The 17,061-nt window shown below is 40.2% G+C and overlaps 1 protein-coding gene across 1 annotated transcript; it reads right to left on the bottom strand.

The window, feature by feature from the left end:
• Positions 1-8,631: 8,631 nt before the first annotated feature.
• LOC102235616 (actin-binding Rho-activating protein-like) lies at positions 8,632-14,881 on the bottom strand. The gene is made up of 3 exons (XM_005816172.2): positions 14,404-14,881; positions 12,234-12,579; positions 8,632-10,777 (listed from the first exon to the last, which is right to left on the bottom strand). The coding sequence occupies exons 1-3, from the start codon at positions 14,783-14,785 to the stop codon at positions 10,294-10,296; spliced, it is 1,212 nt and encodes a 403-aa protein (XP_005816229.1). The 5' UTR covers positions 14,786-14,881; the 3' UTR covers positions 8,632-10,293.
• Between the last annotated feature and the right edge of the window lie 2,180 nt (positions 14,882-17,061).

Here is a 17,061-nt window from a genome sequence, read left to right as displayed (position 1 = left end):
CATGAGTTTATTTGTAGGTTAATAGCTGTTTAGTTTTTGTTCCTTTGTTATTAACTTTTGTAAGTTAGACATTAAGAACTGTGGGTCCATTTTCTGTAAGTATAGGGACTGGTATAGGACCAGCATGCACTGGGTTGGGCCTGTGGGTTTTGACCAGAGCAGGAGAGGAAACAATGAAAAGTAGTGATGGTGAGATGCAGCTTCATGAAGCCCTGAGGAACTCCATCCAATCATTCGACTCATGAGCCGATGCACCGCGGAGCTTCATTTGCTCTACTGTGACATCAACTGGACAATATATGTAAAATAGGCAACGTGAAAACAACATGAAGCTTTACAATGAATAAACAAGTTTAAAATGTTTGTGATTCTGATACATAAATTCTGATTAATCTGGTTGTATGAAACAATGGCTGGATCAAAAAGAAACTAGAAACAAATAGAAAAGAGGGTTGTGATTGGCTTGTTACTCGCTATGTCACCAGGGACAACGATTTATTACTAAAAAATAAAAACTTTAACTGCTCAGGTTTAGGTGAGTTCTCTGTCTTACCCGCTTCATTACTCAACACATCACTAATGTAAAGTTTGATCTTTGTTATTTGCTTATCAAACTGGAAAAATAAACTATAAAAGCAATTTTCAAGTTTTTTGGACATTGAACTTCTTTTACCTTCGTACGAAGCATCACCTCAGTGCAGCAGTGGCTTGTTGACTGAACTTTTATAGGATGTTTGGTTTGACAAACAATCGCCACTACAATTTATTTATTACAAATTATTACGTTTTACAGCTACTAACACACTATTATTGTTTCATGCTGTTTGCTTTACTAACCTTGCGCTGCATTGTTCACATTTCTCCTGTTTTCAAAAGTAAGTTTGATTAGTTAAAGGAGGAAAAGCCATAAAAAGGTCATTTTATTTCTACATCAATAAGCCATTTTCACAGCGTAATTGTGATTCCTGCGTTCATTTACCGGTTAACAAAACATTTATACGGGAAAAGAACATTTACTAAAATGATCCTCATACAGAAAGGTGCAGACATTTAGACCTTAACCTGCATCCAAACGCTGGTGGTTCCTACCTATTCGGTGTAAGATTATCTGGGGCCTCCGGGAGAAATCCAGCAGTCTGCGATGATCATCCATCTCTTCCTCCGACTTGACGATGATTTCTTTAAACTCTGTGAATGTTTCTTCAGCAGCAGTTAACGGCTCGTTGATAAACTCGTTTAGAGAAACAGTCGAACATTCAACCAAACAGACCATGCGCCATTTTCTTTGTCTTCTTTGTCTTCTTCTTCTTTGGGATTTTATGACTGTCGTTCATTCATGTCATTGCATTACCGCCACCTTGTGGATCTTACGATCATCACATCTAAAGATTTCTCATACTTTGCCAGTGTAACAGATGGTATCAATGACTCTCAGAAGTCGTTCAGGTGGGTCTCAACCAGATATTTTATTTTTTTATTCTGGGGGAAGAAGGGAAAACAAATTAACAACCTCCTCAACTCCTTCTCCCTGCACTCCGACTCCACAGCAGCGCAGAACAACGCTCTGAGCTAACATTTTATTTTATTTTCTCAGACTTAACAAAAGTTAACAAAAAAACAGAAATCTTCTCACAAAAATCGTAAACTAAAAACAAGAGGAGAAAAACGCCACCTGGTGGCCACAACAACACAATACAGTGGGACAGAGTTAAATAAACAGAGATAAAAAGTATAAATTAAAAATAAAAACACATACCTGGGGGAAGAAGGGAAAACAAATTAACAACCTCCTCAACTCCTTCTCCCTGCACTCCGACTCTAAAAATGTGAAAATAAAAACAATGTTCAACCGAGCTGTGCTGGACTAGCACCGGTCATTCGCGCCAAAATAAAAAAAGAAATTATAATAAAACTGTTTATAAAAAAAACCCACAATGACGGTCAAAACTGCAAAATAACACACTAACAAACAATAATAAACAACATATGGTAAAGACCTCAACATGAACAACATCCATACAGAAAAACAAACATCTCAGCAGCTAACTTTCCTCTGACTTACCCACAGCAGCGCAGAACAACGCTCTGAGGAAAAAGGGGGGGCAGAGGAGCTACGAGGGCTAGAATAGACTACGGAAGCCCAGGAAACACAAACGAGGCGGAGAGCAGAAGGGCGACCCCCGCAGGCAAAAACAACAAAATAAATAAAAATAACTGAATAAGATAAAATTCACAAATTCTCAATATAAAATGAATAAGAAATAATAATTTAACAAAGAAACACATTTGTAACTCTGTTACACTCACCCCCACTGAATTTTATCGAACACGAGCATCAACCACACAGTATACATCATCGGAAATAACATAAATCACAGATCACCTGGGGTCAGCATTAAGAACACAGACAACTAACGTATCCCATAAGGATGAAGTGGTATGAGGGTAGCGCTTATCCCCCAATCCATCAACTGCCTACAGGGTGCCTTGTACACCCCACAAAACCCCAACACACAGTGTAGTACAGGCTCATCACACAATACAAAATGAAAATATCATGTCCAGACAAAACAAAAAAACGTCAGACCCAAGAAGATTATAGTTTAGCTGGCGAAGAAATCAATCAGGAAAGGCTTGGAACATTGATTTACAAACAGCTTTAACATCGAACTTGTTCTGAACGACATCCTGCCTGGACATAGTCTGTATGAGCCTGTTCACAGGTTTGACTAGGCGACCAAATGTGGACCTAACTTCCGTCTGTGCAGTATAGTCATCACAGTGCACAGTTGAGGTCTGGTCAACAGTATGCAGAATGTCAGAAGCACCATCTGTATGGCCCACCATACGAACGCTGGGATCTGGGTCCCTTACATCCACCGGGACGTTCACAGCAGTCAAGGCAGCAGAGTCACCTCCCACAGATTGACCTGTTGTGTAGCTCACGGGCAAAACTGAGCAGTGTTTGGGACTGGAGGTCATACTCTGTAAGTCAGCTACCTCCCCCACTGATGAATTCGGCTCAGACAGCTGTGTTATCCATTCAATGGTTCTCCTCTCGGAATCCATAGGCGTCGGATCAGGTGAAGGGTTCACCACCCCTTCCAGAACACCAGGTAAGTCCCCAACACTGCCACAATCAAAGCCAGCACTTGTCTCATGCATGGTGTTGTTGTAGCTCTCATGCAACGTTTCCTCCTCTCCTCCAAAGTCATCTGCTTCTGGGACTGAGGATGCATTAGCAGAGAGTGAGAAGGCAGAAGCAGAATCAGATACTTCACATGTGGGATCCACTGGGAGGAAACTGGCCAGCATCAGCATGTTCCTGTGAACCACCTTTTTCTGTCCAGTGACTGTGTCACAGATCTTGTACGTATGTGTCGTTGGATTAATATCTGTCACAGTGTAGATGGTTGATTCCCATCGGTCAGCAAGCTTCCTCTTACCCCTCTCTTTTCTGTTGGCTAAGAGCACTCTGTCACCAACGGCAATGTCAGTGCCCTTAACTTTCCGGTTGTACAACCGAGCATGCCTTCTCTGTTCTTTTGAAGCATGGTCCTGAGCAATCGTCATGGCCTCCTTCAGGTCGTTGGTAAGACACGCCACATACTTGTCATAGTTCCCCACAGCAGAGTCATCAAGGACAGCATGAAAGAGGACATCGACAGGCAGGCGAGGGACCCGGCCAAACATGAGGTAAAAGGGGGGGTAACCTGTTGTCTCATGAACCGCACAGTTATACATGAAGGCTAGTGTCTGTAAACGTCGTGGCCAGTCAGCCTTCTCTTCAGGGGACAATGCACGGATCATGCCACCTAAAGTGCGATTGAACCGCTCCACACTTCCATTCCCCATCGGATGATATGGTGTTGTGTGTGTCTTTCTGACACCTGAGACCCCGAGGAGCTCACTTATTAGCTGACTTTCAAAATTAGCTCCTTGATCACTATGAATTCTCTCAGGAAAGCCAAAGACACAGAAATATCGGTCCCAGAGAACCCTCGCCACCTGTTTAGCTGTCTGGTCTCTACATGGAAATGCGTGAGCCATTTTTGTAAAGTGATCAGTAATCACCAAGACATCAACAGATCTGTTTCTGGAATCTTCGGCTGACCAAAAATCAATACAGACAAGCTCAAGCGGTCTGGTTGATGTTATAGACTCCAATGGAGCTCTGCCCTCAGGCTCAATGGTCTTACTGACAATGCATCGCTGACAATGTCGAACATGGTCTCTGACATCTCTGTCCAGAGTCAGCCAGAAAAACCTCTGCCTTGTCAAGCCGAGGCTCCTGAACTGAGCTTGATGACCTGCTCTGTCATGAACTCCATGAAGTACCTCGGTCTTGAGAGAGTCAGGTACAATGTACTGGAATCTTTTCGCTTTGGTTTTCTGGTCCCGAGAAAGCCTGTACAGCACACCGTTTCGTACAGTTAGTTTATCCCAGTGCTTTAGATACTTTGTCACAGAGACAGACTCTGCAAACCTCTCTCTCCTAGAGGGTCTTCTACGCCTCTCAACATAGTATAGAACACGAGAGAGAGTTCTGTCTTCCAACTGTCTGTCACGGAGTTCACATTCAGTGTAGGCAGGTAAGGTTTCTTGACCAGATGGAATGAGCTGAGGCAGATGATGGACCATTTCAATGGCACGGGTTCTCGCGCCAGCATCCCACTCCACTTGTGAGTGTAACACAGCAGACACATCCTCCATTGCAACAGACTGGGGGAACAGTTTTAGTGGGCTGCATGTTGACTGAGCGTTAACACTCACTGAGGAGGGTTCTTTCTGACCACTGGATGATCGAAAGGCAGTCTGGATTGAGGAGTTTGACACATCTCTAACTTCAGCGAGAAGATTGGCATAGGGTTCAGCGAGCAGCCTGCGGCCAACAGTCTCTCGAACAAATGGCTCACGACTCAGTGCATCGGCCACAATATTCTGCGGGCCTGGGATGTACTTGATGTCAAAGTCGTAACTCGCCAATTTAGCCACCCAGCGCTGCTCACAACAGTCCAGTTTAGGCTTAGTCAGAATATGAGTCAATGGATTGTTATCAGTCCAGACTGTGAATTTATGGCCTTTCAACCAGTGGCTGAACTTGTCACAGATGGACCATTTCAAGGCCAGAAACTCCAACCTGTGAGCTGGGTAGTTCTTTTGTGACCGGGACAAAGACTTGCTGGCAAAAGCAATGGGCCGAGCACGTGTCTCACCCTGCCGAACCTGAGACAGAACAGCGCCTATGCCATCCAGAGATGCATCAGTGGATAACACAAAAGGACAAGTGAAATCTGGGTGAGCCAACACAACGCTTTGCGTCAGTGAGGACTTCAATTGTTCGAAGGCTTGTTCCTGTATCGTAGTCCAGTCAGAGGCTTTCAACTTTCTGGATGGCAGTTTATTCTGATGATGTCTGCCTTTCCTCCTGTCACCCTTTAACAGATCAAACAGTGGCTTGGCGATGGCAGAGTACCCGGGAAGGAAATGTTGGTAGTAGTTTATCATCCCCAAAAAGGATCTTATCCGCTTCTGAGATGGAGTCACGCCATCTGGTTCCATAAGTTGGGCCGCAGTCATGTTGGCGATGATCTCAACCTTACTTGGGTCCGTTGAAACGCCATGTTCGTCAACAATGTGGCCAAGAAACTTAACAGATCTCCTCAAAAAGAAACACTTTTTGGGAGCCAGTTTCAAATTGTGACTTTGCAACCTAGCAAACACCATCTCCAGGCGCCGTAAGGCAGATTCCTCATCAGGCGCAAACACCAACAAATCATCCAAATAGCACAGTAAACTCAGATAGTTCTGGTCTCCGAATATGCTGGTCATCATGCGCATAAAGCTCCCAGGACTATTGCAGAGACCCTGTGGCAGACGATTGTATTCATATAAGCCCATAGGAGTAGTAAAGGCAGAATACTTCCTGTCGTCCTCGTGAAGTGGCATATTATAAAACCCAGAGGTCAAATCCATGGTACTGAACAGACTGTTTCCCCCCAATGCTGCCAGACAGTCTGCCTGATGGGGAAGGGGATGGGCATCTCTCAGGGTTCTCTTGTTCAACCAGCGAAAGTCTGTGCAGATACGGAGATCTCCATTTTTCTTCCACACGAGAACTAGAGGTGATGCGTACTCGCTTGTAGATTTTCTGATAATTTCCTTCTCTTCCATCTCACTCAGGACTTGCCGCAGTTTCTGATACTGGCCAGGGGGCACTCGCCTGTATGGAAGCCGGAAAGGTCGGGTGTCGGAGAGGTTTATACGGTGCACAAACCTCTTTGCTTCTCCACAATCAAGATGGTGGTGGGAAAATAAACCCTCATACTGCAAAACAAGGTTAGCCATTCTTGTTCTGCAGTCCTCAGAAACTTCACAAGACTCGATATCAACATCACCGAGCCCGACTGATCTCAGCGCATCTGTGACCAGACTGGCATCCGCACTAGGTGGCATGATAGAAGCTGTGGAACACCAGTTGCTCTGCTAGCTGCCCTCAACTCTCTCTGGTAGTCATCAATTCTTAACTGAACATCACGTGAAGTCCACTCACGAGCTGGCTTGCACTTCAAAATGCAGGATAACTCCGGGTCAGGGCAGTGTTTGACGAACATGAGAGCCACTTCATCATTCATGCTTTCCGTCTGTTTCCCACGCTTACGCTGACCCTCAAGAGCTAAGTCTGCTGCCTTGTTTAGTCTTATCCAATAATCAACAGGGTTCTCCCTGTGTCTGGGCAGAGTAGCATAGAAATCGGCGAGGGGGAGGCATGATGGGGTTTCACTGAAGTAATGGAGAAGAACATCATATATCAGTTCAGGATTCTTTGTAACATCAAGTGAAGGATCACTGCGCAATGCAATCTGCACCACATCCTTTGCCTTGCCCATTAAGTGGCACATGATCTCCTCTCCTTGACCACAGGTAGGTATGTCTTGTTTTCTGAGGTGCATTCTAGTCAAGTCAATCCAGTCACGGATTGAGCATTTGTCAGTGTGGTCACCTCTGTATGTCTGAAGTACCCTATCAGGTCTAACATGGACTGTCAAATGAGATGGGTCATGTCTGTCACTGTCACCACGTGAGTCCTGAGTGACACAAGAAGGCTGAGGTTCACTGTTCATGTTTACAACACCAGCTGACATTAGTTTAGAAACAATTGATTCACCAATTTGTGCACCTAACTGGCCAACCATGTCTGTAAGGTGATGAAGGGCATCAACATCACTGCAGGGTGTGGAAGTAGGGGGATTCTCCCTCATGAACCCATCAATAGCAGTACAACTTTGGCTCTGACCTAGCCCTGATTCTGCACTAGCATCATATGTGAGTTTTGAATGTCCTACATCTCCACTGTCAGCAGTACGGCTGAACCACACACCCCGACCTTTAGGTAATTTAGGAGTAGTAAACTGATCCATCTCTGACACACCAGTTACCTGTAACCATAAAAGGCACCACAGTATTGTTTCCAATCAAAGAAAAATACCAAAGCAGAACAATCCCTTAAATTGGATTAAAAAAAGTAGCACACCATAAAATAATTTTGTTTCTTTTCTTTTTTTTTTTTTTGTATTTACTCGGTGATCGTAAAAGAAAGTGTTGTAATTCCAAGTCTCTTATTGACCTGACCACAAAAGGATCCCGAACTGCAGATCAGGTCAGGTGCACAGCAACCACGGCGAAGAGCGTCGAGCTGATCTGTAGATCCAAAGGGTCACGGCACCAGTGTAACAGATGGTATCAATGACTCTCAGAAGTCGTTCAGGTGGGTCTCAACCAGATATTTTATTTTTTTATTCTGGGGGAAGAAGGGAAAACAAATTAACAACCTCCTCAACTCCTTCTCCCTGCACTCCGACTCCACAGCAGCGCAGAACAACGCTCTGAGCTAACATTTTATTTTATTTTCTCAGACTTAACAAAAGTTAACAAAAAAACAGAAATCTTCTCACAAAAATCGTAAACTAAAAACAAGAGGAGAAAAACGCCACCTGGTGGCCACAACAACACAATACAGTGGGACAGAGTTAAATAAACAGAGATAAAAAGTATAAATTAAAAATAAAAACACATACCTGGGGGAAGAAGGGAAAACAAATTAACAACCTCCTCAACTCCTTCTCCCTGCACTCCGACTCTAAAAATGTGAAAATAAAAACAATGTTCAACCGGGCTGTGCTGGACTAGCACCGGTCATTCGCGCCAAAATAAAAAAAGAAATTATAATAAAACTGTTTATAAAAAAAACCCACAATGACGGTCAAAACTGCAAAATAACACACTAACAAACAATAATAAACAACATATGGTAAAGACCTCAACATGAACAACATCCATACAGAAAAACAAACATCTCAGCAGCTAACTTTCCTCTGACTTACCCACAGCAGCGCAGAACAACGCTCTGAGGGAAAAGGGGGGGCAGAGGAGCTACGAGGGCTAGAATAGACTACGGAAGCCCAGGAAACACAAACGAGGCGGAGAGCAGAAGGGCGACCCCCGCAGGCAAAAACAACAAAATAAATAAAAATAACTGAATAAGATAAAATTCACAAATTCTCAATATAAAATGAATAAGAAATAATAATTTAACAAAGAAACACATTTGTAACTCTGTTACACCAGTTCTCTTTGAAAGACGTAAAATCTTTTCTTCCACTTTATCTAAATAAATCCTGCCTCTTTTGCTTTTTTATCTTACTGAGGGAACACTTATGTCATTTTAAGTTTTCTTAAAACTTAAAATCGACTTTCTTGACTGTATTTTGTAAAACAAAACAGAAAATAATAGTAATTGCCTCCGTTACCCCCACTTCATACCTGTTTGCTATTTTGTCTCCTCCTACCACCTTTTCTTAGCTGTTAAATGAAAAACAATTTGCGCCGATGTGCTTAAACTATTACTACTGTTAATTATTTTCATGAATCATGAAGAAATATCGTCATTAAGACATTTTAGTTCCCATCTGTGGAATAAATTCAAATGAAAATGAGCCGAATAACTCCAAGTAATAACTGAAATAAAATTACATTTCCTTAAAGAATGTGGGAATTTACTTTAAATCATATGCTCTAAAATCAGAATAAAAGGTCCCTAAATAACAGTGTCAAATCTATTGTAGAAATAAATTGTAAAAGCAAGAGTTGAAGAAAAATATTCCTACTTCTGTTCATGTTATTTTTGTTAAATTTCAGACTATAAAAACATACAGATTGCACTCAGAGGAAAACAATGGCTCAGAGGGTTTTACTTACAGCACTAAGAAAACATTAAATGTTGCATTTTGAGAACATTGTAGTGCAAATGTTGTCTTATTGTATTTATCCCCTAGTGACTATTGATAGAAGACCGTCTTTATAATTATTTTTATGTGTCTCTGAAAGTCCAGGTCAGATTTAGTGTCTAATGGATAGATTCCAGTTTCATGGTCCGAAAATAATTACTTCAGCTTTGTCTGCTCTATTCTACGCATCTGCAGGACAAAAAGAAAAGTGCTTATTGTGAACGCACAGGTTCACTAACAATCTCTACGTATGCTCGATAAACAGAAAGCTGTAAATAAAGTGCCACAGAAAAAAGTATCTGAGCTACTCTAAATGCTACGACAGAGTGTTAGCTCCATACTAAGAAAAAATAAGATTGCAAGAATGAACTTATACAATTACCACAATAATCTCATACAAGACTAAAGTCATCATATTTAGAGAATAATATGAGAATAAAGTCATAATAATATGAGAGCAAAGTCATAATTTTTCAAGAATAAAATCATAATATTACAAGGATACTGTATGTCATGTGAGAATTGTCAAAATATGAAAATAAAGTCATAATATTTTGAGCTAAAAGTCATAATACTATGAGACTGAAGTTTAAATAGTATGAATTTATTCTTGTATTATTTTGACTTTGTTCTTGTACAACTTTATTATCATATTGTGACTTCATTGTCATAATGTTGTGACTTTATCCTTGTAATATGATCTTATTCTTGTAATTTTATGACTTTGTCCTCACCATTTTATTTTATTATTCTTTCCATACTCCATATTCTTAGTGCGGTCCTAATAATGCAGATTATGGCAGTCAAAATGACCTCTGTAGACTTCAGTCAAAGCATTAATAATTGCAGGTTTTGCAAAACTCACATAATCTCACAACACTGACAGAACATAAAAATCTTCAAGTATCTACTGAAAATAGCAGCAAATATGTTCTTGAGATCCTCTACAGTGATGGATCAGGCTTCTCTCAGTCCTTTTCTTTCATCTGATGTCAGGTGTAAACCATCAGACCATCAGAGTAATAATGACTCCGTCATCCTGGCCCTGCCACAGCATCTCCCCTTCAAACACCACCTTCCCGTGTTTCCGGGCTCTCATCAGAATCCCCACCACCTTATCGGAGATTCGAACGTATCTGTCAAAAAGCTGTCCGAAAGTGACCCGGGTCTTTCCGTCTGGATCCGGATCGGCCATAGTCCTGATCACGTAGCACATGTCGTCTATTTCACGGTGGATGTGCTGCTCGGCTCGTTTGGCCCTCTCTGCGGTCTTTGTGCCCTCCTTTGGACGTCCGTAGCCCTCCTCGCCCTTCTGCAGGCGTAGCGACATCGAGTAGTCATAGTCAAAGTATTCGCTGAAGGGGTTCAGCTTCTGGCTGACTGTGTGCTCCACCGCCCAGTTTTGCCAGCGACTCTTTAGATTTCCAACAGCGCTGTGTTTCTTAGAAAGGGCATTTATCTTGTTGGCATCCTCAGCTTCCTTTTTGTACCTGGGAGGCATATTGTATTTCATTATGAACAGGCAGAAACATAAAAAGGCACTAAAATATGAACAAATGAAGCAGTGCTCAACAGGAAGACCTTGAGATTTTCTTTAATATTATATATATATATATAGGATATAAGTAATTGTTCTTTGTTTTAAAAATGTAGATCTTTACTGTTTTATATAAGATGTTCAAGATTTTACATGAGGATGTCAGATCTAAACAGACAACCTCTTTGTTTCTCATTGGACTGATTTTATGAAGTATTACAGCTTATAACATACCATTTGCAAGAGCACTTTTGGGAATGTTAAACTAGCTTTTGTTTTTGGAAATGATAAAAGTGACCCATTATGCTTTTTTAAACAGGTTAGGAATTGGATAGGTTTATGAGCGATACAAAACACAGACATTACATGGATTGAACAAAATCAATCTTAGTTAATGAGATTTTAGTCTGGTTAGTTCTGCCTGTCTGGAACTGCTTTGGGCCTCCTGTCACATTAAATAAGTTGCTAGTGGCCACACCACGAAAATCAACGTTGACACTCTTACATGAAAATGGCTGCAAACAGATGTGCAATTAGCCAACCATACATCTTTGAAAACCAGAAGTGGAGCCTCCTGGACAATCAACAAGAATTCAGCAAGTGGTTTCTGGGTGGTAAGTGAACAACAAAACACTTGTCTTTTCCAGCAGCCATTGTACTCTGCATATTACTGCATAGGGGCAGATCTGTCCTGTCTAATTCTATGCTATGAGCTCTGAGCTTCTCTTTATTATTTATTTGACATTATATTTAGAATTCATTTTTGCACTTTATAAACTATTTGAAAAAAAGTTTGTTGCCGTTTATTTTTAAAATTTGTACATGTTGCTAGGCAACACACAGTATGTGTCATGCAGTGCGGGTGTGAGGTGGTGAGGCAAACGCAGCAGACCCAGGTAATGTGAGAAATTAAGGTTTTAATGAGAAATAAGTCCAAAGTAGTCCACAAACAACCAGGCAGCACGACTGAGCGGCCGCCAGGGCTCAACGCCGGTAGCAACTGGTAACTTGACTGGACAACACGAAGGACTGAACGCACACCGACACATAGACTTGACATTGGCAAGGACCCGACGAGGAACACAGGTGGAGTTAAATACACTAGAGGGTAATCACAGAAACGAGACACACCTGGGAACAATAAAGGGGAGGACAGGACAATGAAGAGACTCAAGGACAAGGAAAACTCTAAATAAACACTGAAAAACACAGATCCTGACAGTATGACTCAACAATCTGGAGGTTTTTGTAACTGCTCATTTTCCTGACACCAAAAACACGAACTTATTGCCAAAAATGTGATTGTTTTTTTTAAGCACTTGGACATTTTTTAAACCCAAATGAAAGTACAAAAAAAAGTGATTTTTGCATAATAAATCCAGTTTAAATGAAACAGTGCCAGTACTCACACTGAGACTTGAGGTCTTTTTATCCTCACTGAGTCTTCGTCAGAGTCGCTCCTCTCCCCAGCCTTTGAAACCGTCTCATCGTGTCTCTGAGCAACCTGCTCATTATCGCTCTCCTTCTCTCTGCCTCCTTTGTCTTGCCCACAGCTGTGAGCATCTCCTTGCCCTCCTCCTTCCTTTCCGAGTTTCCGCTCATTCTCCATCTGCTTCCAGCTTTTCGTCAGAGAGGAAACCATGTTGGAGCACTTCCTGCGGCGCGTCGGGGAGCTCTTCTTCTTCAGCAGGCAGTCAATCTCATCACCCGAAGGAAGAGATTCCCTTTTCAGCTTCTCAGCCAGGAAGCCGACACCTGAATGACAGATAAATTGACAGTGCATACAGGAGAATTAATGTCAAATTTCATGGTTTTACAATGGATTGAAGAAAGTTAGAATTTGTTCAGACTAAAGTAGTGATTTAATAAGAATTCAGGAGGTGTATTGGATATAATTCACTCAGTTTTCAGGAGAAAGAATTATGTTCCAGAGGTCAAGATGGTATGGATTCCTGCCCAGACTGGAATTGCAGGAATTGATTTGACTGACAATTTAGCTAAAAGTGCTGCAAAAATCAACACTATTGGTTTGAATGTTAAGATAGCTAAAAACGAGTTTAATTGTGCTTTAAGAAGAAATGGGAAGAGCTAGGTTCCATAAGAAAGTTGGAGAATTTAGAAAATGTAGTAAAATTAAATATATTACTTTAAGAAGATTTTGATGTAAAGAATTAAATAGTACTCTTAAAATAATCAATAAACATGGTACACGTTGTTCTAATTATTGTGGACAAATAGAAACAATGCAATCAATTCTTTTGTAAAATAAGCGAAAGAGAGGTATTAATTAGAAATTCAATTGTTTCAAAGAACACTTGGATGTAGCTTTTAGCAGCATTTTTAGTTTTTTTCTTTTAAGAAAAAATTATTTGGGAGGTAATAATCAGCGTTTATACTCAATGCATTTACATGAGTAATTTTAGTATCAACTATTTTGTACTTTTTACTTTTACTGGAGTAATTCTATCGTGAAATTTAGCTACTTTTACTTGAGTAAAATTTCTGGATTCTCTACCAGCTGAATGAAAAACAAACACATTTTAACCAAAGATTCACCAGACACACACCTGCAGTTTTTGTTCCAGTTTTATAAGTTTGTTACTGGAAGAAGCCGATTAGGAAAGGTTTTCTTTAGCCTGATTTTGTTATTCTTTGTTACTTTTATGAATTACTCTCCTTAAAATACTTCACTTGAGATTTTATTCCATCTGATTGTGCAATTTTTAAATATGAAATAATTGATAATTTGATCAGTTACTCAGTGCTTGGGTACACTTTTGTCAGGTCTAAATACCTATTAAACAAACACAGGAAAGACAAGAGAGTTAGATTCTTTGTTTCTCGCGAGGAGAGCAGACAGAGATGTGCTTTCAGTTACAAATCTCCAAACTGCTCTGAAACACACCTGTCTGTTCCTCTCTTTTATTGCTCTTAGGAACCCTCTCACACTGAGCACTGCAACTCCAAGGGGTGGGGTCAAAGCATTTTAGTTGCAGTGCTAAAAGACAATCACTAAACTAAACACATGTTATCTACAATCTAAATCCTTCTTGCTCCAGGCACGGCGTCGAATAGGACACGTTGTATAGCTTCAAAGCAACGGCTTTGTAGCACAGAGCAGAGTTTATTGCAGGACTGTAAACCTTTGCTGGGAGCAACTAACACCTCTGTCTTGTAGGAAGTCCTGCAGGGCAACAGCTGCTGAGAGTAGCTGTCACCCCTATTTCCCAGGGAAGCCTCAGGAATGAATCAAAGTTATTTAACACACAGAAACATTTTCTAAATGTAACTACAAGGCTACATGATACAACAAATATTTGATAATACTAATAATACAATTTACCCAACAACTTTTTACCAAACGCTTTTTTTTTTACTCTTACTTGGACGTTTATCTTTTTTACTTTTATGTTGAAGTAGTGCTACTTAACTTGAGTAAAATGTTTGGAAACTACCAACTCTGGTAATAGTAATATTTTCTTACATTAATAATCTGATCAAATCTAGAAGGTGGCGGTAAAGCAGCTTAGGTTGTTTGCCAACCACCATTAAAATAGAAGAAGAAGAAGAAGAAGACACCTGTGATTTTCTCCTGGACGCCGCTGGACACGGTTTTCACCACCTGCTTTGTTTTGATGCAAGATGGCTGATTGTTTGAGGTCTGAACGCCATCATTGCTGGGCGCTTCTTGAGATGGAGATGTTCGAGTCTCTGAAAGTGTCTCCAAAGCTGGTTGGGTTTGTGTAGAGTGAGGCTTTTTAGGGGCCCATTTCTTTTTGGGTTCCTCTGGTTCGTCATGGGACGACGGTGCCCAGCCGCTCGGCTCGCCGGCTTGTTTCTTCTCGTTTTCCGCCACCCACCGCTGCCAGCCGCTCGTCAGGCTGCACACCATGCTCACAGCGTGCAGCTTCCTGAGGCTCTTGTTGGTCGAAGGTTTCCTTTCAGAGGTTTCACCAGACATTTTTCAAATATAAAAGATTCAATAATTGCAATAAGTAAATTTTTTTTGCCTGAATTTCTGGAGATTTCTCTCCCCGTGTTGCTTTCTAACCTCACACTTGCAGCTGTAGCCTCTAAAACAGACAGAGGAAACCGTAACATGACGGTGGAAAGTATTTCAGTCATCCCAGGCTTCCAACGCGGTCATCTTACTCTGACATCGATGACCCCTAGCGGGTCGTGTTTCATCACAGATAGCAGAGCTTTTAATCAGCTGTAAGCAGGGCAAAAGCAAGTCCAAATGGTCATTGAATGCTTTTTATTTGAAACATTACAATATTTTTGACAAATTTTGAATCAAAATTGGAATTTGTAACAAAATAGGTGTAAAAGAAACTAACTCAAAAAATGATACAAGGGCCAAATTTACAGGGCTGTGGAAACTGTTCTGGTGCCCTACACAGTAAAATTTGTTTGCTAATGAAAATTACAGTACTTTAGTAGGTAAAACTCAAATTATGGTGTCTCAACAGGTACAATTATACAAAATTAGGCATGAACTGATGACACAAAGTAAAGGTGGTAGGTTTAATACGTCCTTTGGCCTCTACCTCCATGTTGTTATCCCCAAAAATACTATAATGTCATCATTTTCAAATACTTGAGTACTGTTATTATAATTTACCTGGTATGAGCTTATGACTCTTATAGAAAGTACAATGTCTGAAAAACAAGCAGGTATTAAAAAAATAAAAGTCTTTGCCCCCACCCAAAATGGGGCCCTGGGCTACTGCCACTAAAGTTTGGCCCAGCTTCTATTTTTATTAGGAAAGTGTCATGAACCATCACTTACCAAGAAGCAGGAGGCATTCAGAGACTTTATCTGTCTTCAAATAATTTCCTTTTAACTAACAAGTCGAACTTAATTGTCACTTTATTACATAAAGACATAACATCTGGTCAACATCACTGTTTTGGCTAAACCAGCTGCTTAAAAGCAAACTTTTTGTTTGCATTTCTATAACTTTTGCTTCACATTAGTATTTATTTTGAACATAATATAAACAAAAGTTGATTCATCTGTAATGGTTATAGAACCTGCTTCAGGAGTAAAGATAAAAAGTAGCCATCCAAGAAATTAGTTGAGTAAAAAAGTATCTGGATAAAAGCTTATGAAGTGCTGAGTGATCAAATGATCAATCATTTAATATTTAAAAATTAAACAATCAGACGGACCAAAATATAAAGTTAACATTTTAAAGTTAAAATTACAATAATTTATATAAGTAAAAATAAAAGTCAGGCAAAAGAAAATGTTTGTTTCAATATAAAGCTTCTGAAACTTTAACAAAACCTGCAGGTGTGTGTCTGCGTCTGGTTAAAATGTGTTTGTTTTTCATTCAATAAAGTTTCTCAGAATGTGTGGAGCATCCTGAAATTTCACTCAAGTAAAAGTTAAAAGATCAAAATAACTTTTTTTTCTTTCAAAAATTTGCTCAAGTGAATGTAACTGAGTAAATGTAATTAGTTACTACACAACACAATCATTAACTAATTTATATAAACAGAAAACTACAGTCAAACTACAGCAAAAGGAAAGCGTCTGAAGTGCCTTGTTTTTCAGAACCTGTAGTTATTCTGATTTGAGATCTTGTTTTATGGTAACTTTGTTATGTAATTGAGTGTTTTAGTTTTCATCCGTGTTTACAGAACCAGCTGGTTTATAAATAGCAGCTGGCACATGAACGCACCAGCAGCTGCTGGGATCTGTCACAGAAACAGAGACAAGCTTCTGTAAGCCAACACTTCCTGATCCAACCGGCCAATTGGGATCCAATCTGTCAAGACAATAAATAAATCAGCATAAAAAAAACACTAATTAATAGTGTGATAAGTTTTGATTTGGGGTTAAAAATATGTCAAAAGCTGCATAAGAAATGCTTTCGATAAACTACATTAACCACATTATCAGAACACACTTACAGTAAGTAACCAGACACAAAAATGTCCGACAGATTTCCTTGGTATTTTTAGACTCGCATAAAAGATTCCTGTTTTATGTCTACGTCATTTTCAGGTAATCATGACTTCCTCGTTTTAAATCATACAAGACAGACGACATTTATTAAACTGCAGAGGTTTAGTCAGTATTTCAGTTTTTGCTAAGACAGAATAAATAACGTTACTCACACAAAATGCTCATTTTTAAGGTTGTTGTGGTCAAGTGGCCACGCATGTTTTTTCCCATTAATTGGGATTTCCAAGATAAAAGAATTTTTTTTTTTTTACCATTATCTA

Source organism: Xiphophorus maculatus, chromosome 13 (assembly GCF_002775205.1).
Source record: "Xiphophorus maculatus strain JP 163 A chromosome 13, X_maculatus-5.0-male, whole genome shotgun sequence".
Classification (NCBI taxonomy): Eukaryota; Metazoa; Chordata; class Actinopteri; order Cyprinodontiformes; family Poeciliidae; genus Xiphophorus; species Xiphophorus maculatus.
This window is presented reverse-complemented; position numbering and strand designations above follow the sequence as displayed.

Excerpts from the sequence above, each read along its gene's own strand:
- LOC102235616 (XM_005816172.2), bottom strand. The coding sequence starts at position 14,785 with ATGTCTGGTGAAACCTCTGAAAGGAAACCTTCGACCAACAAGAGCCTC. Across the intron at positions 12,580-14,403 it reads CGTCCAGGAGAAAATCACAG|GTGTCGGCTTCCTGGCTGAG; the intron begins GTGTCTTCTTCT and ends TCTGTCATTCAG. Across the intron at positions 10,778-12,233 it reads AAAAGACCTCAAGTCTCAGT|GTACAAAAAGGAAGCTGAGG; the intron begins GTGAGTACTGGC and ends TATGCCTCCCAG.